Source organism: Amblyraja radiata, chromosome 2, assembly GCF_010909765.2.
Source record: "Amblyraja radiata isolate CabotCenter1 chromosome 2, sAmbRad1.1.pri, whole genome shotgun sequence".
Taxonomy (NCBI): domain Eukaryota; kingdom Metazoa; phylum Chordata; class Chondrichthyes; order Rajiformes; family Rajidae; genus Amblyraja; species Amblyraja radiata.
The window spans coordinates 9,421,095-9,444,386 of record NC_045957.1 but is presented as its reverse complement, the minus strand read 5'-3'; the positions used below and the strand labels follow the sequence as shown (position 1 = coordinate 9,444,386).

The following is a 23,292-nucleotide window of genomic DNA, read 5'->3' as shown; positions in this document are numbered from 1 at the left end:
CCACAGTCGTTACAGACTTCATAAAGAAATGTGTGGAGGACTGCATCCCTACAAAAACCTTCCGAGTGTTTCCCAATCAGAAACCTTGGGTGAACTTTGAGATCCGCACTCTTCTAAAGTCCAGACACAGGGCATTCATGTCCGATGATACAGTGGCCTACATGAAGTCCAGATACGACCTTGGTAAGGCCATCAAAAAGGCCAAAAGGGACCTGCTCCAAACTGGAGGATGAGACAGATGTTCGGCAGCTGTGGCGAGGCCTGAATGCAATCACCTCCTACAAGGCGAAACCAGGAGGCAGCTCGAATGTCGGTGAAACATCACTCCCTGACGAGCTCAATGTGTTTTACGCACGCTTTGACAGGGAGAATACTGATGTGCCTTCCCGATCCCCCATTCGCTGTGATGGCATTTCAGTCTCAGTCACAGAGGCCGACGTCAGGAAATCCTTCAGAGGGGTGAACCCCCGAAAAGCACCTGGTCCTGATGGTATACCTGGTCGTGTTCAAAAAACCTGTGCGGACCAACTGGCGGGAGTTTTTATGGACATTTTCAACCTCTCGCTTCTGAGGTCTGAGGTCCCCACCTGCTTTAAAAGGGCATCAATTATACCGGTGCCCAAAAAGAGTAAGGTGACGTGCCTCAATGACTATCGACCAGTGGCACTAACGCCGGTGGTGATGAAGTGCTTTGAGAGGCTGATCATGGAGCAAATCAACTCCTACCTCGACAAAAACCTGGACCCAATGCAGTTCGCTTACTGCCATAACAGATCAACGGTGGATGCGATCTCGCTGGCCCTCCACTCCGCACTGGACCACTTGGACAACAAAAACTCATATGTCAGGCTGTTATTCATCGATTACAGCTCGGCATTCAACACAATCATCCCCTCCAAACTGGTTACCAAACTCGCAGAACTGGATCCTCGACTTCCTCATCCACAGACCAAAGTCTGTTCGTATTGGTGGAAATGTGTCAGCCTCGATAACAATCAGCACGGGAGCACCTCAAGGCTGCGCGCTCAGCCCCTGCTGTACTCACTCTATACCCATGACTGCGTAGCCAACCACAGTGCGAACTCCATCATCAAGTTCGCTGACGACACCACTGTTGTGGGACGTATCACTGATGGGGATGAGTCAGAGTACAGAAGAGAGATCGAGCAACTGTCCATATGGTGCCAGCGCAATAACCTGGCCCTCAACACCAGCAAAACCAAGGAACTGATTGTGGACTTTGGAAGGAGTAGGAGGGGGACCCACAGCCCCATTTATATCAACGGGTCGATGGTTGAAAGGGTCAAGAACTTCAAATTCCTGGGCGTGCACATCTCCGAAGATCTTTCCTGGTCCGAGAACACTAACGCAATTATCAAAAAAGCTCATCAGCGCCTCTACTTCCTGAGAAGATTACGGAGAGTCGGTTTGTCAAGGAAGACTCTCTCTAACTTCTACAGGTGCACAGTAGAGAGCATGCTGACCGGTTGCATCGTGGCTTGGTTCGGCAATTTGAGCGCCCTGGAGAGGAAAAGACTACAAAAAGTAGTATACACTGCCCAGTCCATCATCGGCTCTGACCTTCCTTCCATCGAGGGGATTTATCGCAGTCGCTGCCTCAAAAAGGCTTGCAGTATCATCAAAGACCCACACCATCCTGGCCACACACTCAGCTCCCTGCTACCTTCAGGTAGAAGGTACAGGAGCCTGAAGACTGCAACAACCAGGTTCAGGAATAGCTACTTCCCCACAGCCATCAGGCTATTAAACCTGGCTCGGACAAAACTCTGATTATTAATAACCACTTTCTGCTATTTGCACTTTATCAGTTTATTTATTCATGTGTGTATATATTTATATCATGGTATATGGACACATTTATCTGTTTTGAAGTAAATGCCTACTATTTTCTGTGTGCTTAAGCAAAGCAAGAATTTCATTGTCCTATACAGGGACACATGACAATAAACTCACTTGAACTTGATGAGTTGCAAGTGAACCTCTGCCTAACCTGAAAGGACCGTCGGGGTCCCTGGGCAGAGTCGAGGGAGGAGGTATAGCGACAGGCATTGCATCTTCTGTGGTTGCAGGGGAAGGTACCTGGGGAGGGGGTGGTTTGGATGGGAAGGAATGTTAACCAGGGAGTTGCGGAGGGAATGATCTCTGCGGAAGGCGGGAAGGGGTGGAGATGGGAAAATGTGCTGGTGGTGGGATCCCGTTGGAGGTGGTGAAAATGCGGAGGATTATGTGCTGTATGCGTCAGCTGATGGGGTGAAAGGTGAGGACTCTTTTGTCCCTGTTACTGGGGGTACAGGGAGCAGGAATGGAGATGCGGGATATTGAGCAGACCCTAGTGAGGGCCTCATCTATGATGGAAGAGGGGAATCCCCGTTCAGTAATGATTGAGGCCTGGTATGGAACGCCTCATCTTGGGCACAAATGTAGTGTAGACACCCGAACTGGGAGTAGAGGATACAGTCTTTGCAGGTGGCAGGAAGGGACGAAGTGTATTCGATATAATTGGGAGTCAGTAGGTTCATAATAGATGTCAGTTGATAATCTATCTCCTGTGATAGAGACGGTGAGTTCAAAAAATGGTAGGGAGATGCAAGAGAGGGTCCAAATGGATTTGAGTGCAGGATGGAAATTAGTAGCGAAGTTAATGAAGTCCGTGAATTCTGCATGTGGGCAGGTGGTAGCTCCGATGCAGTCGTCAATGTAGCGGAAATTCAGAAGGATTGGATGCTTTCTGTGGTGCATCTGTAGAAATTGGTAAAAGTCTGGAAATATGCCACATTTCTTTAGCCGTTTGACGAAGCAGAGGTGTTAGTATTTATTTGTTGCTAGAGAATCATTGTAGCTGGAGCAGGGCAAATATGCTATCATTGAGAGAGTTTATTGTCTAGATGCCACGCTACTAAGTTCTTTATCTCCTTCTTGTACTTGCCTTGTTAATGTTTGAAATCCAGCCCATTACAGTTGTGTCATCTTCAAACTTTTAAATGGAGTTAGAGCAGAATTCGCCAACACAGTACAGTTCGGGCCTAACAGCAGCTTGAAGGCAACACTGTTTAGAAGTAGGGGTGGAAGATGTTTTGTACCCTATCCTTACTGATTGCAGTCCATGGGTCTATAGTCCTATATAGTCTAAGCTATAGTCTATTGCAGTCGAGGATCTGGTTGCCATGGGGGGTTGCTGAGCCCTAGGTCCAGGAGTTTGGTTGGGATTATGGTGCTGAAGGCAGAGCTTTGGTCGGTAAATAAAATCTGATGTAGGTGTTAGTCTGACTGGAGGTCTGTGACCCACGGTGCTCTGAAAAGATAAGTATTCATTTATATTGGTTTATTATTGTCGTATGTACCGAGATAGTGAAAAATTGTCAGTGGGACAGGCAGCCTCACTGGAGAGAGGGAATGGGTGACGTTTCAGGTCGAGACCCGTCTTCTGGTCTGAAGGTCTCGACCTGAGACCCGTCTTCTGGTCTGAAGGTCTCGACCTGGAGTTACTCCAGCATTTTGTGTCTATCTTCAGTGTAGAACTGGCATCTGCAGTTCCTTTTTCATAGTGGAGAATGTTGTTTTGCATATTCTCCAGGCATATCATGCCTTTCATGAGCACACCCAGTGGTGCAAAAAGGGAACGGAAACAGTGCAGAATATAATGTTACACTTACAGGGGAATTACAGTTATTTTAAAAAAAAGCAACAGCCTCAAGGTAGATTGGAAGATCGGGAAGTCATCCTTGGAATATGAGAGGTCTGTTCAAGAGTCTGATAACAGCCGGGAAGAAGCCAGTTTTGAATATGGGAGAATGAGCTTTCCAGCATTTGTACCTTCTACCCGAGGTTTGAATATGTTGACTTCTTTCTTGAGGCATTGTGAAGTGTAGATGGAGTTGATGGTTGTGGGGTGAGGGTAGGGGAGCGTGGGAGAGGTTGGTTTGCATGATGGACTGGGCTGCTGCGCCCGTGAATCTGCTATTTCTTGCCAACTTTGGAAGAGTAGTTGCCATACCATGCTGTGAAGCGCCTGGATAGGGTGCGTTCTACAGTGCATCTGCAGAAATTGGTCAAAATCATTGGAGACGTGCCAAATTTCCTCTTCTGAGGTCCTGGGTGCTCTGTGATATATAAATGATGTGGACAAAATGTATGTGGGTTGACAGAAACTTTAATGAAGTTGTGATTAGAGAGAATGATTGTCAAAACATACAGACCAAATGAAAAGGTGGCCAAGAGGTTTCTTCCACACCCCACAGAAATGCTAGTTGGTGGGTTAATTGGCTGCTATAAATTGCCTCCAGTACATGGATGAGTAGTAGGATCTGTTAGGAGATAATGGAATTGTAGGGAGAATAATAGATATTTAGTGACTGGTGCAGAATAGATGCACCGATGAGCTGGTTTCTGTGCTCTATCTTTTTTTTTAAAGCCGATGGGTTTAATTCGGTAAGTGTGAGATGTTGCACTTTGGGTGGTCAAATGGAACGGGAAAGTTGTGCAGTAAATGGCTGACGCTTATAGGAGTGTTAATCCACATAGAAATTTTAGGGTGCACGTCCTCTGCACTTTGAAGTCAGCAACACAAGTAGATTGGGCGGTAAAGAAGGCTGCTGGTGTGTTTTCCTTCAGTGGTAAAGCTTGGTTTAAATGTCAGGAAGTCATATGGTCGCTATATAAAATTTTGGCAGGCCACAATTTGACTATTGTGCGCTTTTATGGTTACCGCATTACAGGAAGGATATGGAGGCTTTGGAGAGTGCAAATGAGGATGTTGGCTAGATTAGAGTGTATTAGTTATCAGGAAAGGTTGGATAACCTAGGATAGGGTCAGGCTCTGGAGTAACCCGATAGAAATGTTCAAAATTACGAGGGGTAGAGGTAGGTTAGGTGGTCTTTTACCCAGGGTGCAAATGCCGAATACCAGAGGACTCAATATTAAGTTGAGAGGGGCAAATTTAAAGGAGATTTGAGGCAGGCTCTGCTTTAAATAGTTTTAGATGAATGGTGTGCATTGCCAAGAGAGGAGATATAGCAACATTTATTGGTATTGGTTTGTTATTGTCATGTGTACCTAATTAAAGTTTGATAATGTTGAAACAAGGAACTGCAGATGCTAGTTTACCAAAAAAAAGACAGTGTTGGAGTAAACTGGTTCAGGCAGCATCTCTGGAGAACATGGTCCCCTTCATTCAGTCTGAAGATGTCCCAATCTGTCGCCTATCCGTTTTCTCCAAAGATGCTGCCTGACCTGCTGAGTTACTCCAGCACTTGTCTTTTAAAGTTTTGTTTGCATGCTATCTAGTCAAATCATACCATGCATGGGTATAATCAAACCATACACAACTACAACAGGTAGTGCTAAGAGGAAAAATAACAAAAGTGCAGGATATAGTGTTACAGCTTTAGTTTTATAGATGCAGAGAACATGCAAGAGCCTGATGGTATGAAGAAGCTGTTGCTGAACTTGGACGTTACTGTTTGCAGACTCCTATACCTTCTTCCCAGTGGCACGATACATCCACAATTCCTTGTGGTCTTGGGCAGAGTAGTTGTCAAACCAAGTTGTGATGTGTTATGTTCTGCAATGCATCTGTAGAAATTGGTTTGTCATTGGAGACCTGCTGTATTTCCTTAGTCTTATGAGGAAATAGAGGCCATGGTATGTTTTCTTGGCCCTGGCGTCAATATGGCTGGACCAGAACAAGATGTTGGTGATATTTATGCCCAGGAACTTGAAGCTCTTGACCATCTCCAATTCGGCACCATGATGCTGATTAAGGCCCTGTTTCCTGAAATGGCAGCTGTTTTTGCCCTCTGACATTAAGGGAGAGATTGTTTTCCTGACTCCATATCACTAAGCTCTCTATCTCTTTCCTGCACCCCGTCTTGTCATTGTTCGAAATCCAGCACCGCACCACTGAATGGAGTTGTTGCAGAATTTGGCCGCATGGTTGTGAATGTATAAGGAGTATAGTAAGGGGCTGAGAATGCTGCCATGCAGCGCATCAGTGTTGAGGATATTTTGTTGCCTTTCCCTGCAAATTTATGAGGCATTTTTATCAGCACATAAACATCCGGGGAGTGGAAGGAAATAGACGTGTGCAGGCAAGTGGGATTAGTTTGTATTGGCATCATGGTCAGCGCAGACATCTGTACTTTGCTTTGTTTTAGTTCAAGGCAGGCTAGGATTTAGTGCAAAGGCAAATGTGCAAATATCCAAAGTACATATTTGACAAAGCCTTGGATAATGGTTTTCACTATGAAGCTCGAAATGAAAACACTTGCTGGCAGGATATTGGGTTCAGAAGGTGTCAAACCTTTACATTTAATTCAGCCTGAATAAAAGGGTGGAGTTGGTGAGATCTGAAACTGGTACAAATGAAGGAAATTGTTACTCATCTGTGATTTTGATGTCAGATTAATAAGCCTGAGAATATGTAGGAAAGCATTGGTGGTTTGTTAAAATCGCTTCTCCAAGTTTGTTAATCATTGTAGAAAATATTTTGTGTTCTATTTTATATTTGGTAGTGTTGGAGGCTAATTGTAGAGCATACATACATTAGCAAGCATATAAGAGAGAACATTTCATTCATGATTTGAAGTAATTTGCAGTAATAACATTATTTAACATTATTGTTGGCTCGCGACAATCAACATGAATGTTGCTAGCTGGTAAAGAAGCTATCTACCACTTTTTTATATCTCAAGCCAATTAGTAAATATTTAGTGCTAATCCTGCCGCCTTATATCTTTTGACTGAGCTAGTTAGTTTGTTTTTGTGAAGTATGTTTCCCTCTAATTTCTCTGAGCTGTGATCTGATTTAAATACCAGAGCATTGGTTTCAGGTAATAGAGGGAGGGTTTAAAGTTGTATTTAGAAGCAAGTTTTTCTTTTACAGTGATAGGTGCCTGGAACCAGAGGAAGTGGTAGAAGCATATATGAAAACAAAACTTAATCAGCATTCAGGTGCACATATATAGGCTGGGGGTAATATTGACCTTGTGATAGGATTAATTTAGGCTGGTATGGTGTTGTGGCTGAAGGGCCTGAGCTATACTGTTCTCTGTTATGTTGAGTGTGCTTGCAAAATTATTAAACATGAGGATCATTTTTCCTTTGAATTTAGATTTGCCCTGGCATGATTTTTTTTTAAAATCCTGATCTTTTGTATCTATATGACATTCTGATTTGAATGGGTGTGTCTGCATCGGTGTGTGGCAACACTTCCTGTGTTTGTGTGTAGCTTTCATGGAAGCTTATTCAGCAATTAGTCACTTCCCTTCCACAAATGTTTTTTGATGAATAAAATAAAATGCAAAATCTGGCAAATGGGTCTCTGCTCATCCCGATGCAATTGGATTCTCGACTCCCTCATCGGCAGACCTCAGTCAGTATGAATTGACAATAATGGTTTCTCCTCGTTGACTATCAGCCTTGGAGCACCCCGATGCTGTGTACTCAGTCCCCTGCTCTTCTCTAGAGTGAAGACTATGTAGCCAGACGCAACTCGAACACCATCTTTAAATTAGCTGACGGCATGAATAACGTTTAATGATGAGTGAAGGTACTGGAGCAGGGTTGACGATCTCAATAGTGCCAGAACAACATTCTTGCTTTCAACTTGGCGGCACGGTGGCGCAGCAGTAGAGTTGCTGTCCTACAACGCTTGCAGCACCAGAGACCCAGGTTCGATCCTGACTGCGTGTGCTGTTTGTACGTTTTCCCTGTGACCGCATGGGTTTCCTCCGAGATCTAAAGTTTCCTCCCACACTCCAAGGAAGTACAGGGTTATAGGTTCCCAGGTTATAGGTTACAGCCCCCCACCCCCCATCAGTCTGAAGAAGGGTTTCGGCCCGAAACGTCGCCTATTTCCTTCGCTCCATAGATGCTGCTGCACCCGCTGAGTTTCTCCAGCATTTTTGTGTACCTTCGACCTTCCAGCATCTGCAGTTCCTTCTTGAACACAGGGTTATAGGTTAATTGGCTTGGTGTAAGTGTAAATTGTCCCTAGGGTGTGTAGGGTAATGTTAATGTGCGGGGATCGCTGGTCGGTGCGGACTCACTGGGCCGAAGGGCCCTTTTCGGCGCTGTATCTCTAAAATAAAAAAAATAGCATAACCACGGAGCTGATTGCAGACTTGAGGGAGGGAAAGCTGAGGATCTATGAACCTGTCTTAAATGATGGATCAGCGGCAGAGACAGTCACAGCTTCAAGCTCCTGGGCATGCATACCTCTAAAGATCTGTCCTGGCCCCTGCACCTTGATGCATTCACAAAGAAAACTCTTCCACTTAGTGAGAAGATTGGAGAAATTTTGCATGTCCCTGAATACTCACTCAGGCTTCTACAGCTGTACAGTAGAAGACATAATTGACTGGTTCTGGCCTGGTTCAGTAACTCAAACGCCGAGTAGCAAAGAAAACTGCAGAAAGTGGTGGACATTGTCCGCTCCATCAAGGATATTGATTGGGAAGAAGGTACAGGAGCCTGAGAACCATGACCTCCAGTTTCAAGAACAGCTTCTTGCCATCAGCTTCTACACTGAACTACACAACTCAACCATACCTCTGATCTACTATGGACTTTGGTTTACTTGCACTATTGACTTTGATTTGCATTATTATGGTACCTAGTTTTACTGGCACAAGCATACTTTGATCCCTCTGAGCATCAGTGTGATCTAATCCCTCACCGTTGAACTAATACATTGCTTTTTTTGCTGCATGTACCAACATTTTTTTTCCCCCATATTGCATTCCAATAATCATGTTACTGCTTGCTACCATGTTAAGCCCCTCTCTCTCTCAACTCATTATACTGGCTAACTCCCCTCTAATTTTTCAGTTCAGTTGTAGAGTCCCTCCACAGATATTGCCCGAGCTGTTGGGTTCCATCAGCAGTTTGTATTTTTGCTCCAGATTCCAGCAGCTGCATTGTCTTGCCTCTGCACTTTGCTGCCAAGTATACTGGAAACACTAATGTAATAAAAAAGGAGCTGCAGAAGCTGGTTCATACCAAAAATAGACACAAACTGCTGGAGTAACTCAGCGAGTCTGGCAGCATCTCTTCAGCTTCAGACTGAAGAAGGGTCCTGACTTGAAATGACCCTTGTCCATTTTGTCCAGAGATGCTGTCTGACCCTCTGATTTACCCCAGCACTTTGTGTCTATACTGGAAACACTGTTGAGGTGACTCTTAGATTTTCAAAGAAATGGGAAGGAAGTCTGATGTTAGTAGAATGGAATTTCTGAACATAAGGAAACCACAAAACATGCCCAAACACCCAGGGAACACTGCAACAATGTCTGATATTATGTGTGCAGATTTGAGAGCAAAAGACTGGGTTGTATACATGACGGGGTTTTGGAAGAGTTTATGATATCAGATTTATGCCATGCAAACCAGGGAATTGTGAAGCAAAGTAGTGGAGACAGAAAGTAGCAAGTCTGCAAGGGTATTCTGGGAATTCCACATATCATACTAGTCAACCATTGACTTACTTCCAATATTCATGCGCTTCCCATTTCATTGTTAATGACAAATATGGAGACACTTTTTCTTCATGTGGTCTGCAGCTAATGCCAGTGGTACGGGGAGAAGAGATTCAGTTGTCAGCAGCTTTAATGGACATGGCTGTGGGTGTAATTGCAAAAGCAATGAAGTGTGTGAGTACTTGCAACCGTATAGGACAACATCATCAGCAATGACTTGGGTATAGAGTGTAATAAAACAAACCGACCCGCTGGAGGAACTCAGCAGAGCAAGCGGCATCTGTGGAGGCAAAGGAATGGCCGATGTTTCGGCTTGTGACCATGCATTAGGATTGGAGACAGTGCAACTGTTTAACACAGGGGTTGGCAACCTTGTTCTGCATAGGGGCCATGATCCATGTCTGAGCTGATGGCGGACCACATCTATCGGCATTGTGTGACACTTGGTGTTGTTTTTCGCATTAGTTTTCACGTGTTTTTCAATTCGTTTTCTGCAGTTCCCAGGTCCCTCGCGTGCCCCGGGACCAGCTGTAGTTCCCAGGTCGGCTCGTCTGTCCCGGGACTGGCTGAAGCGCCCAGGTCGCCTGCGTGCCCCGGGACTAGCTGCAGTTCCCAGATCAGTTCGCGTCCCAGGTTCATACTATGAATCTTTCATCCCTTCCCACTAAAAACCAGCCCCTCCCAGGTACTTTCCCCTGCCACCACAGGAGAAGTAACACCAATCCTTATACCTCCTCCCTCGACTCCATCCAGGGACCACGACCGTCTTTCCAGATGAGAGACAGGTTCACATGCACCTCCTCTGACCTTTATCTACTGCATTCAGTGTTCCTGATGTGGGCTCTTATTCAATGGCGCGGCACCATAAACTCGACAAATGTTTCGCTGAACAAGGACTGCATGGTTGCCCTTTTGCTAATCACTCTAATTTCACTTCCCATTCCCTTAGTGACCTTTCTGTCCTCCATTGCCAAAATGAGGCCACACACAAATTGGAGGAACAGCACCTCATATGTTGCCTGGGTAGCTTACAACCCAGCCGTATGAATGCTGAATTCCCCGATTTTATGTAACCTCTCAGGGAACCTCTTTGCTGGAGGTCATATGTTGCAGGCCCCCTATCTATCAAGTTTTCTTTCTCTCGCTTCCAGTCCCTGCCTCCCCCTCCGAATGAAGAAAGGTCCCGACTCAAACCATAACCTATCCATTTTCTCCAGAGATGCTGCCTGACCTGCTGAGTTACTCCAGCATTTTGTCTTCAGCTTTCATATTATGAAATAATTGTTTCCATTGATCTGCCTTTCAATAGTTATGCAGTTTGAAATAGAGCCTTATTTCAACTTCTGTGAGCAACTATTATTGTAAATATTGACCAAATGTTATTCGGTGTGATAGATGAAGCATATTCATTACAATTTTCAGTAAAGTTTAATACACAGTGGAAGAAGAAGTAGATACTCGGGCTCCTCAGGTTAACTCTACCATTCTATGTCATAACTGATATTTTGCCTCGGCGCCATTCTTCTGTACCAACCAAGTATATGACAGAAACAGCATTAAAGTAGCATTTGCCATTTGAATTTATGCTTCCCTTTTCAAATGCTATTTTCCTATTGCACAGGAAGAATATTTTTAGCTTTAAGATATCCTGGTCTCTTAGATTGTGGTTCTCAAAGTTGTAACGTGTCAAATTTTTTTTTTTCATTTTACGTGCACAGTTCTTGATTTTTGTGAGTTGACCATTTTCAATCCTAGGAATGCATTTTAGAAGATAATTTGTAGTGTTTTGGTTTCTTGTTTATAATATTTATGCTGCTGACACTGTAAATGTTTACAACCTGTGAATGTTGCATTGATGCTGGATTCCTGGACCTAGGAAAAACTGGTGTAGAAAGCATTTGTGCAAGTAGGTTGGGGGAAAAAGGAATCTGCCTGGACAATCTGCTTCTGGGTCTCTCTTCATTCAAGAGATTCAAGAGAGTTTATTGTCATGTATCCCAGAGTTGAGTTTAATAGCCTGATGGCTGTGGGGAAGTGGCTATTCCTGAACCTGCATGTTGCAGATTTCAGGCTCCTGTACCTTCGACCTGAAGGCAGCGGGGAGATGAGTGAGTGGCCAGGATGGTGTGGATCCTTGATGATGCTGCGTCTTTTTGAGGCAGCGACTGCAATAGATCCCCTCTTGGGCGCACAAGTTGCCGAACCAAGCCACGATGCAACTGGTCAGCATGCTCTCTACAGTGCACCTGTAGAAGTTTGAGAGAGTCCTCCTTGACATACCGACTCTCTGTAATCTTCTGTAATCTTCTCAGGAAGTAGAGGCACTGATGTGCTTTATTTATAATTGCATCCGTGTTCTCGGACCAGGAGAGATCTTCAGAAATATGCACGCCCAGGAATTTGAAGCTCTTGACCCTCACCACCAGCGACCCGTTGATATAAACGGGTCTATGGGTCCCCATCCTACCCCTTCCAAAGTCCACAATCAGTTCCTTGGTTTTGCGCTGGTGTTGAGAGCCAGGTTATTGTGCTGGCACCATTTGGTCAAACGGCCGATCTCACTTCTAATCTCTGACTCATCTTCATCAGTGATACGTCCCACAACAGTGGTGTCATCAGCAAACTTGATGAGGGAGTTCGCACTGTGACCGGCTGCGCAGTCATGAGTATAGAGTGAGTACGGCAGGGGGCTGAGCACGCAACCTTGAGTGCTCCCGTGCTGATTGTTATCGAGGCTGACACATTTCCACCAATACGGACAGACTGTGGTCTGTGAATGAGGAAGTCGAGCACAGCCTGACCTGTGAGTGAGTCTCGCAGCACTACATTATACTACTTCTATGTTCCTGTGTTTGCATTTCCAGTCTCATTTCATAGCACTTCATTTTTTTTCTTTCTCTCTCTCTCTCTCTCTCATCCCAATTGCCTCAAATAACCCATTGACCAGATGCCCTTTACAGCTTAACCCTACAGCAACCCTGGCTCCATTCAAACAGAGAGGTTATATTTTATCCTGTACACCCCGCCCTCTCTGCAACTTAAAATTAACTATGTTTCTTCCCGAGTTTTGATGAAGGGTCCTCGATCGAACTGAGTATTTCTAGCATTTTCTAGTTTTATTTCTGATTTCTCGCATCTGCAGCTATTGATTTCACAATTAATAAGTGATATCTCTATATTTAGGCAATAAAATAAAGAGCACTGGTTGCATTCAGTAGATGTGGTGACTTCTGTAAAAAGTAAAGCAAAGTTAATGTTTCAGGTTGACCCTTTGAGTCCTGATGTGTAGTGGGAATGCTGTTTTGTGTGCTGTGGAATTTTTGTTTCAGTGGAAGTAATCTTGTAGCGTGCACCAGATTATATCAGAATGCTGTAAGATTCTTTGCTGGAGGTATATTTACTTGCTTGCCCAACTTTAAGGCTCATCCTTTTAAAGAACATTTTAAGACGTAGTTCTGAGTCGTCAAACATTGTTGTAACAGATGGTGACCTATGATATGTTGTCACCTATGGGAAGAAAATGGTACAGTATTAATAATTAAGCAGCCCATTTGTGTCCGATAAAGTATAGGAACAAATTCTGTACTCGGAAGACTTTTCTGAAAGTTATATTAATGGTAGAATGTTTGAAGCGTTTGATCTGTTAAAATGCTTGAGACATGGAGGGTCTCGACCCAAGATGTCACCCATTTCTTCCCTCCAGAGATGCTGGCTGTCCCACTGAGTTACTCCAGCTTTTCGTGTCTACGGTTTAAACCAGCATCTGCAGTTCCTTCTTACACATTTTAATGAACTAGATTGTAGTGCTTTGATTATCTCAGATACGTGTCACTTCAGTGAAGTCGGAATGCATTCGCTTTTTCTGCTGTAAATTGCTACTCATTGTATTTCAAATCCCTTACAAGTTGAATATTCAAAAGAAATCTGGAGGAATTCTCTGCCTCAGGGTGGTGGAGGTTCTCTGGATACTTTCAAGAGAGTGCTAGATAGGGGCCTTAAAGATAGCGGAGTCAGGGGATATGGGGAAAGGCGGGAACAGGGTACTGATTGTGGATGATCAGCCATGATCACGCTGAATAACAGTGCTGGCTCGAATGGCCTACTCCTGCACCTATTGTCTCATTGAATCCATTCATTGACTGGACAGGGAAAGAAAGCTGGAAATGAAACAGTTAAAGTTTTGGATGATCAATAGCATCCAACTAGTTCACAAAACATCCTTTGGATCAACAAAGCCTGCCCTGGTCTAGCATGACCATTATTGGAATTGGGTGATTGATCTTTTAAACATATTCCAAAATAATATACCACAACTATCTGAGGCACAACGGAAGTTCAGAAAGGAGACTCTCCACTTTAAAGCATCGTGGGCGGCACGGTGGCATAGCAGTAGAGTTGCTGCCTTACAGCGCCATGGACCCTGGTTTGATCCTGACTACGGGTGCCGTCTGTACGGAGTTTGTATGTTCTTCCCGTGTCCTGCGTGGATTTTCTCCGAGCTCTTTGGTTTCTTCTCACACTCCAAAGATGTACAGGTTTGTAGATTAATTGGTTTGCAGTTAAAGGATTAGTCCAAGTCAACATGGATTTATGAAAGGGAAATCATGCTTGACTAAAATTCTGGAATTTTTTGAGGATGTAACAAGTAAAATGGATGAAGGTGCCAGTGGACGTAGTGTATCTAGACTTTCAGAAAGCCTTTGATAAGGTCCCGCACGGGAGACTGGTGACTAAAATTAGAGCACATGGTATTGGGGGTAGGGTGTTGACATGGATAGAAAATTGGTTGGCAGACCGGAAGCAAAGTGTAGGAGTGCACGGGTCCTTTTCAGAATGGCAGGCAGTGGCGAGTGGAGTACCGCAAGGCTCGGTGTTGAGGCCGCAACTGTTTACCAATATATTAATGATTTGAAGGAGGGAATTAGGAGCAACACTAGCAAGTTTGCGGATGACACAAAGCTGGGTGGCAGTGTGAACTGCGAAGAGGATGTTAGGAGGTTGCTGAGTGACCTGGACAGGTTGAGTGAGTGGGCAGATGCGTGGCAGATGCAGTATAATATAGATAAATGTGAGGTTATCCACTTTGGAGGCAAAAACAAGGGGGCAAATTATTATCTCAATGGGGTTAGGTTAGGTAAGGGGGAGGTACAGCGAGACCTGGGTGTCCTTGTACACCGGTCATTGAAAGTTGGCGTGCAGGTACAGCAGGTAGTGAAGAAAGCTAATGGAATGTTGGCCTTCATAACAAGAGGATTTCAGTATAGGAGTAAAGAGGTTCTTCTGCAGTTGTATAGGGCTCTGGTGAGACCACATCTGGAGTATTGTGTACAGTTTTGGTCTCCTAATTTGAGGAAGAACATCCTTGTGATTGAGGCAGTGCAGCGTAGGTTCATGAGATTGATCCCTGGGATGGCGGGACTGTCATGAGGAAAGATTGAAAAGACTAGGCTTGTATTCACTGGAGTTTAGAAGGATGAGGTGGGGATCTTATAGAAACTTATAATAGGACTGGACAAGCTAGATGCAGGAAAAATGTTCCCAATGTTGGGCGAGTCCAGAACCAGGGGCCACAGTCTTAGAATAAAGGGGAGGTCATTTAAGACTGAGGTGGGAAAAAAAATTTTCACCCAGAGAGTTGTGAATTTATGGAATTCCCTGCCACAGAGGGCAGTGGAGGCCAAATCACTGAATGGATTTAAGAGAGAGTTAGATAGAGCTCTAGGGGCTAGTAGAGTCGAGGTATATGGGGAGAAGGCAGGCACGGGTTATTGATAGGGGAAGATCAGCCATGATCACAATGAATGGTGGTGCAGGCTCGAAGGGCCGAATGGCCTCCTCCTGCCCTATCTTCTATGTTTCTATGTTTGGTATAAATACAAAAAAATTATCCCTAGTGTGTAGGATAGTGTTAATGTGCGGGGATTGCTGGTCGGCGTGACTTGGTGGGACTGTTTCCGTGCTGTATCTTTAAACTAAACTAAAAAATCTAGGAATGGACAATAACTATAAGCTTTGTGTAGGAAGGAACTGTAGATGCTGGTTTAAGCCGAAGGTAGACATAAAAAGCTGGAGTATCTCATCTTATTAGAAGGAATGGGTGATGTTTTGGGTCGCGACTGTTCTTCAGACTGTCACCCGTTCCTTCTCTCCAGAGATGCTGCCTGTCCCGCTGAGTTACTTCAGCTGTTTGTGTCTGACTACAAGCTTTGCTTTTATTCTGAAAAATAAAACGTTTCATTGCTAATATTTGTAATTAATAAAATACAAATTTTACTCTGGTAGAGACTTGAACATTGTAATGCATGTTAACTATTTTACCTTGTCGAGGTCAATGACCATGTAATTAAATGACAGCTGATGTGTTATTTTAAAAAAGCTGTAGAATAAAGACATGGATTGCATTTCGATATTGAAGTCGAGTTATTTGTTTCAACTTGACTATCAGATCAGCAAGTTGGAACAGTGTTTTGGAAGGCTTGCCGCCATGAAAAAATGTATGCTCGTGTGTACTTTCTTAATTGTCTGTTTCAAGTGCATTTTTGAGGGATGAGCCCTTAATTTAATACCTGGAATAGAAGACTAGTTTTGGATTCACTAGAAATAAGCAGATAATGACTTGTTAGATTGTTCCCTGGTAAGTTCAAGCATAACTTTGGATATAATAGCTCTCTCCTTCCTAGTCCTCATTACTAAACATATTATTGAAGAATTTGAACAGATTTTCAGCCGTTCTCAATAAATTGTGATAGTGCACAGATCGAAGTACGTAGACCAACCATAGTGATACACAGTTCTTGGTGATTCTGTGTTGAGAAAGTACTGTGGTTAGGGTTGTGCAGAGTGGTTCAAGAATCTAGTGGTTAATGGGAGGAAGTTGATCTTGGACTTGGAGATAATGGTCTCAGGCTCCGATTCAACATTCTTGATGGGAGCAATTGGACGATCCAATGCTTTTCCTTTATCGTCACTGGATTAATAACCTGGAATTCCCAACTAAGCACCATCAACACATGTATTGCAGTAGTTCAGTTGCATCACTAACATGCGGCAAAGAGGAAGTAAATGTGTTCTGAATGAAAGGTGATTAAACTGAGGCTTTGACTTTGTTTCTGTATGCATACTAAGAGCATTCTCAAGCATTGTAACTTAATGTACCTCTCTTCAGTTTAATGTTTTGGGTTAGCTCTTTTTAATTTGAGAAGAAAAATGTCCACTGGTACTGTAATGTGTTCTGAAGCTGTGAATTGATGAGTGCCTTTCCAGATTATAAAAACTGTTTTGTTAGTTGGGCGAGCCTTTGGTTTGATAATCGATTTAATGTCTAATTCAATAATCTGCATCCTCTTGCCTGTTAGACAAACAGGAACCACCTAAATAAGTTGGCTAAATTACAATAATTGCAGAATTATTCTGTATGCATCTCCCCCATTTCCCCCGCCCCCAAATGTCCATTGCAGCAGTTGGGAAATGAAAGCCAAGCTTGTTCGCACTTAGTAAAACATGCAAACCTATCCCCCGGCACCTGGTGACGCAATGGGTTACTTTTAAGGCGTTGGTGCTGGCTTGGGTAATGTGGTTTCTCCTCTTTTGTGATAGATGGGGCTTTCACATGTGTCTCCTGTGTCTGTAGTTTTTTTTTTCTCTAGCTTCTCCTCTCCCTCCCTTCCTCAATGTTCATGCCAAACATGATGCCAAGTTAAACTGATCTTGTCTGCCTGTACATGCTCCATATCCTGTAAATTTCTGCACATCCATATGCCTATCCAAAAGCTGCTTTAATGCCACTCTTGTATCTGCCTCCACCACCACCTCTGGTAGTGCGTTCCAAGCACCCACCACTATCTGTCTAAAAATAAGTTGGCATGAAGAATATAGATGTGCTTGGATGCGATGTGGGCATTTTTTTAATCAAAGAAAGGGGGCAAGGTTGTAGGTCTGGTCACAATGCTCTCAGCTATTATGAGCATTGCAGTGCAAAATTCTCAGAGGCCGAGATGTCTCATGACTTGGGGAATGCTGTGAAGATTATCTTAAATTGTGAAAACAAGAATCTGGATGTATAGGACTTGAGTTTTACTAAAGTCCCTCCCAAAATTAACTGGTTCATTAACACAACAGCTAATCACACTGGGAAATGCCATAATGGAGTGTTGTTTTTTTTTTACCTAAACATATGCAAACAAAGGTTTTGAGCGGAAACAACATTTTGAATGCTTCTTTGATTTTGATTTAATGAAACTTTTGTTTAATCCTTTCAGATGGATTTGAAATGTATCCTGTGTACGGTACTGATTTGCTGTGGCTGCTGGCAAGGTCTTGCCCAATCAGGTAACACATGAAATTAATGACTAATTAACATTACTGAAGATATTCAATCAAACATCAAGAATTTTTATTTCTGGATATGTTTTCGTGCAAACACATTGCTCCATGAAGTCGCTGCTTGTGCTCATTCCTCTCGATTCACAATGTTTAATAGAATCTTTCACAGGAATTGGCCATTCACCTCTTCCCGTGTCCAGCCCTGGACGATACATGCCTTTCACACATGCTGATGACACCTACCTCATTGCCTCTCAATCCTTTTACCACATCAATACATAGAAACATAGAAAATAGGTGCAGGAGGAGGCCATTCGGCCCTTCAAGCCAGCACCGCCATTCATTGTGATCATGGCTGATCGTCCCCAATCAATAACCCGTGCCTGCCTTCTCCCCATATCCCTTGATTCCACTACCCCCTAGAGCTCTATCTGACTCTCTTAAATCCATCCAGTGACTTGGCCTCCACTGCCCTCTGTGGCAGGGAATTCCACAAATTCACAACTCTCTGGGTGAAAACGGTTTTTTCTCACCTCAGTCTTAAATGGCCTCCCCTTTATTCTAAGACTGGCCCCTGGTTCTGGACTCGCCCATCATTGGGAACATTTTTCCTGCATCTAGCTTGTCCAGTCCTTTTTATAATTTGTATATGTTTCTATAAGACGGCCCCCTCATCCTTCTAAACTCCAGTGAAAACAAGCCTAGTCTTTTAAATCTTTCCTCATATGACAGTCCCGCCATCCCAGGGATCAATCTCGCGAACCTACGCTGCACTGCCTCAGCCACAAGGATGTCCTTCCTCAAATTCGGAGACCAAAACTGGACACAATACTCCAGATGTGGTCTCACCAGAGCCCTAGACAACTGCAGAAGAACCTCTTTACTCCTGTACTGAAATCCTCTTATTATGAATACAATGCTGCATCTCTGATGGTAGCTTGAGTTTGGTTTATTGTCACGTGTAACGAGGCGAAAAGCTTTTGTTGTGTGCTAACCAGTCAGCTGAAAGACCATGTATGATTACGATCGTGCCATTCACAGTACATAGATACATGATAAAGGGAATATCGTGAATAATGTTTAATGCAAGATAAAGCCAGGAAAGTCCGATCAAAGATAGTGTGAGGGTCTCCAATCAGGTAGATAGTAGTTCTGGTCTGCTCTCTAGTTGTTGGTAGGATGATTCCGTTGCCTGGTAACAGTTGGGAAGAAACTGTCCCTGAATCTGGAGGTCTGCGTTTTCACACTTCTATACCTTTTGACCTATGGGAGAGGGGGAGAAGAGGGAGTGGCCGAGGTGCAACACCATGTTATGTACAGAACCATGTGACAGGTCCAGCACGGGAGAAGAATCGATCCTTTGAGCCCGCACTGGTTTCCAGAATAATATTCCCATCAGTGCGAATTGCCCTTGCTTTTTTTGTTTCCTCCATAGTCCTGCAAATTATTCTGCTTGAAGTGTTTATTAATTCAATTTCTAAGACTCTTGGTTCTGTTTTCACAACCTGTGGTGGCAATACATTCTAGATCACAGCTACTGCTTTTTTTTTAAATCTGCATCCGTTTTACAGTTCTCTGAAAATTCTGATGCCAGACTAGCAGGTTCTCTGAACTATTGCTTGTTACTACTATTAATAACCCAGTGGTTTTACTCAACATTTTTTACATGCGAGTTCAAAGGAATAGTAAACTGCTAGTTTAAAAGAAACAGGAAGTAGATGCGGTACGTTTCAGCTCATCAAAACAAGCTCAAACGGACAATTGCTCTAGATCAGGCCACGAATCTATCCACATTCAGTTTCCAAATTGCAGCTGCACGCCCTGCTTACATTTTGGAGCCCAGCTCATGTCTTTGAACCGACTGCTAATGGGAGCAGCAACATGCTCCACCTATCTAAGATGGTTGTAATCGTGCATACCTGCAATAAATCTCCCCTCAACATTTTTTTGATCCAACCCCGGGTTTCCTTGTCTTAATTTCCTTCATTCTTTGTGCTAAAGTGCATTATTTTACAGTTCACTCATTTGACATTTGGATTTCCAGTCGGCCTGCACATCCATATTGTGTTGCATGGTATAACTATCCAGTCCTGACAGTATAGCAATGTCCTGTTGAACATGGGTAAAATTGAAGCCCTTCTTAAATTTGCACATTCCATTCCATACTTATCAATTGTCATTGACTAAGCCAAATTATTGGTGTCCAGGTCATTTTGCTCTATCCAGAATTCTTATATTTTTCTCGGAGTTCCCCCCTGAACACTGCCTTCCATCTGACCAAATTTGTTCATTCAGTGGTGAAACCTCTTCAAACTTTATTTCAATACTTTCATCCGATGGATTTATCCTTTCCATTGATTTATCACGTACATTAAGGGAAGAAAAGGATTGAATATGTAGTTCAAGAAGGAACTTATGGCCTTCATAAGCTCGAGATGAAGGGCTTGAGGACAGTTGGGGGTGAAAAATGAATTGTTGTAAGGAGATCCAGAATCAAAAAATAAAGTATCGAAGCAATATTTTTAATCTGCATATTTTCATTGTTTTCAAATGGAATTGCGCCACGTGAGATTTTACTGATTTTTACACAAATTATCAAATGATGCAATGGTTTAACAGATAGAAAAACCATTGAGTTGGTGATTTCTGTAGAAGGTCATTAATCTATGATTCTAACAGCTTGTGATATGTTGACCATACCTTTTCTTAACAAATGACTCGTCAATTTCATGACTTAGTTTGAATGCTTTAAATTGGGCACTTGATTTTTTTTTTGAACTGTGTAGTCTCTATTGAATTCTAACCATGCCACTGTTTTGATTTCAGTGGGAAGTGTTCCACTAAACCTGATTACAATGAACAGAGCAGAATTGATATCTGCCTGCAATTTCTTCCCTCTGCACATTTTCTTAGATTCATGGGAATCTTACTGAAGAAACAGACCCTTCAGTTCTTCGAGTCCGCACTGACCATCAACCGCTCATTTACACTGACCCTACACAGAGGTCATTTTATTGCCATGTTTCCATCACCAACCCCCTCCCGCTCCCCTCCAAATTCCACCGCTCCCCTACACACCAAAGGCAATTTACAATGGCAAATTAACATACCGACATGCATGTTTTTTTTTTAAATGGGAGAATTCCAGAGCACAAGCTAGCATACGTAGTCTCGGGGAGAACATGTAAGATCCACATAGCCAGCACTTGAGGTCAGGATTGAATCTAGGTTGCTGGAACTATGAGACAGCAGTTCTACCAATTGTGCTGTTCAGCGGTAGAATTTTTTTTGGTGGGGTGGAGGGGAGGTGATGTTGATGGGAATATGGTGAGAATAGAATGATAAAATAAGATTATTGTAGGATTGGTGTAAATGGGTGGTTGACCGTCAGTGTGCATGAGGGGCTGATGGATCTGTTTCTTCAGTATGACTCTCATGAATCTAAGGACAGGAGTAGTGGGAAGAGAATACAAGCAGATATGAATTAAGTTTCATTTGAGTGGAAACGGGTGAATGATCACAAACCAAATTATCTCAAGTCCTCAATTTTTTTAAATAATTCAGAACGGCAAAAATATGACAAACTGAGCCTTTTCAAGATTACTGTGGAAACTTCAAAATACATTTTAGATCAACATCATCTGAAAAGTTTTAATGATGCTGAAATTTGTAAATATAAGAAAAAAAATAGTAGATTAAAATCTCGGTCATTGAAATGATAATTGGAATAACAGACTAGGCTATTTTGAGGCATTTAAGGCATAATCTGATTGAAGTGCTAAAGTTAATGGAGGAAGCAGATAAATCAGCTCGGGGTAATTTTGTCCGGCTAACAAGACTTGATTAACAACATTCAAACATTGGGAAAGGGACACTCTTAAAGATGGTGTGCTGACGCAAGTTATGAATTGAAGTAGGTTGAAAGAGATGGAGCCTATCTCTGTCAATGATCCTATTTTTTTTTCCCAGTTTGATTTGTCTGGGGCTGGTGATAAACAGAATACTGATTTAATCTTGCTTAATGTCTACCATTGAAGGGTTTTGATGAGGTCTCCTAGTGTTCAGTGTATACTTGATACTACTTTTGCAATTGAAATGCAGTTAGACAGTTTGGAAACATAATCTGCCTTTCTATATTACAGACCCTAGTGAGTGTTTAAAAGCCAACGCGAAGTCATGTGGAGAATGTATACAGGCTGGTAAAAATTGTGGATGGTGCACCAAAACTGTAAGTTTAAAAAAATTTAAAAATATTTGAACCACAACAGCAAATATTGCATGACTTATATTTCTATTGTGGAGGGATGGGAGAATGCTGCAAATCATCTGGGCACTGGGCATTTACAGTTAAATAGCACTCGTACACAGTCATTGTAAGTTTTCAGACCAAGTGTTCTAGTATCTGAAGCTTTGTCATTAGCATAAGATACACGCAAAATGCTGGAGTATTTTGGGACAGGCAGTCGAGACCGTTCAGACTGAAAGTCATGGGAAAGGGAAATGAGGAATATAGACGATGATGTGGAGAGATATAGAACAATGAATTAAAGATACGTAAAAGAGTAACAATGATAAAGACTTGCACCTCCTCCAACCTCATCTACTGTATCTATTGTTCAAAATGTGGGATCTTATACAGTGGCGAGACCAAATGTAGACTGGTCGACCGTTTCGCTGAACACCTTCGCTCAGTCCGCCTGGACCAACCTGATCTCCTGGTTGCTAAATACTTTAATTCCCCTTCCCATTCCCACGCTCACTTTTCCATCCTCCATTGTCAGAGTGAGGCTAAAGCAAATTGGAGGAACAGCATCTCATATTTTGTTTGGGCAGCCCAGTGGTATGAATATTGATTTATCTAACTTCAAGTAACCCCTGCATTCTCTCTCTCTCCATCGCTCCCTCATCAAAGTCACACCAGCTTCACGTTCTCATCCTGCAAACGGCTAAAAATGGGCTGTTTCCTTTATCATTGTTACTTTTTTGTATATCTTTCATTCATTGCTATCTCTCGTTTCCCCTTCCCATGATTTTCAGTCTGAATACTCTTGATTTACTGGAAATTGTTCCCCACAATTCAAAATAGTCTGAGCAAAAGTTAGTATTGAGCTGTTACTATAAACTCCAAATTAAGTACACAGCATTTTGTCACTTCTGATATATCTCGTCAAAAGGTGTTATCCTCCCGTGAACAAGTGTCTCAACCCGAAGCATTACCCATTCCTTCTCTCCAGAGATGGTGCCTGTCCTGCTGAGTTACTCCAGCATTTTGTTTCTATCTTCGGTTTAAACCAGCATCTGCAGTTCCTTTCTACACATTTTGTCATTGGCCTGCCTGTTAAAATATAGCATATAGAACAGTGCAACACAGGAGATGGCTCTTCGGTCCAAGATGTTTTTGGTGAACATGATGCCAAATTAAACTAATCCCTGGGCACAAGGAACTGCAAATGCTGATTTACAAAAAATGCTTGC

At 43.0% G+C, this 23,292-nt stretch overlaps 1 protein-coding gene across 4 annotated transcripts in view; it reads left to right on the top strand.

Moving 5' to 3' along the window:
* The window catches only part of itgb1 (integrin subunit beta 1), a 68,758-nt gene that overhangs the window by 19,958 nt on the left and 25,508 nt on the right, over nt 1-23,292 (top strand). For all 4 annotated transcript variants that reach the window (XM_033041958.1, XM_033041949.1, XM_033041940.1 and 1 more), the window contains exons 2-3: nt 17,754-17,823; nt 21,960-22,045. In XM_033041958.1, the coding sequence (XP_032897849.1) occupies nt 17,754-17,823; nt 21,960-22,045 (156 nt within the window). The remainder of the gene's footprint in view (nt 1-17,753; nt 17,824-21,959; nt 22,046-23,292) is intronic.